Source organism: Gekko japonicus, unplaced genomic scaffold, assembly GCF_001447785.1.
Source record: "Gekko japonicus isolate JY-2015 unplaced genomic scaffold, Gekko_japonicus_V1.1 scaffold416, whole genome shotgun sequence".
Lineage (NCBI taxonomy): Eukaryota > Metazoa > Chordata > Lepidosauria > Squamata > Gekkonidae > Gekko > Gekko japonicus.
In genome coordinates, this window is record NW_015172564.1 from 252602 (window position 1) to 253055 (window position 454).

Sequence of the window (454 nt, forward strand, 5' to 3'; positions counted from 1 at the left end):
CCCGACGGCTACGGCGGCGGACCCCCGGCGGGCGGCGGCGGCCCGGGGCAGGACGAGATCCACCCGCTGGAGATCCTGCAGGCCCAGATCCAGCTCCAGCGCCAGCAGTTCAGCATCTCCGAGGACCAGCCGCTGGGCCTCAAGAGCGCCAAGAAGCCCCCCGACGGCGGCCAGGACGGCGGCGAGTTGAGCAGCTGCTGCGCGGGGGCGGCGGGGGGCGAGGGCGGCAAGGCCTCCTCCTCCTCCTCCTCCTCCTCCATGAGCACCATCGACCTGGACTCGCTCATGGCCGAGCACTCGGCCTCGTGGTACCTGCCCGGCGGCGACAAGGCCCTCCTGGAGGGGCCCGACGACGACGACGAGGACAAAGGCCTGGCGCCCTGGGAGAAGGCCAAGCCCCCCAACCCCAGCAAAGAAGGTAGCCGCCGCCAGGCCTGTCGGCTTTTGGGGGGCT

General features: G+C 72.7%; 1 protein-coding gene across 1 annotated transcript in view; it reads left to right on the forward strand.

Annotated features, from left to right (window-relative positions):
- MN1 (meningioma (disrupted in balanced translocation) 1) overlaps nt 1–454 on the forward strand; it is a 38148-nt gene that overhangs the window by 10158 nt on the left and 27536 nt on the right. The window contains exon 3 of the mRNA XM_015421272.1: nt 2–418. Coding sequence (XP_015276758.1) covers nt 2–418 — 417 coding nt within the window. The remainder of the gene's footprint in view (nt 1; nt 419–454) is intronic.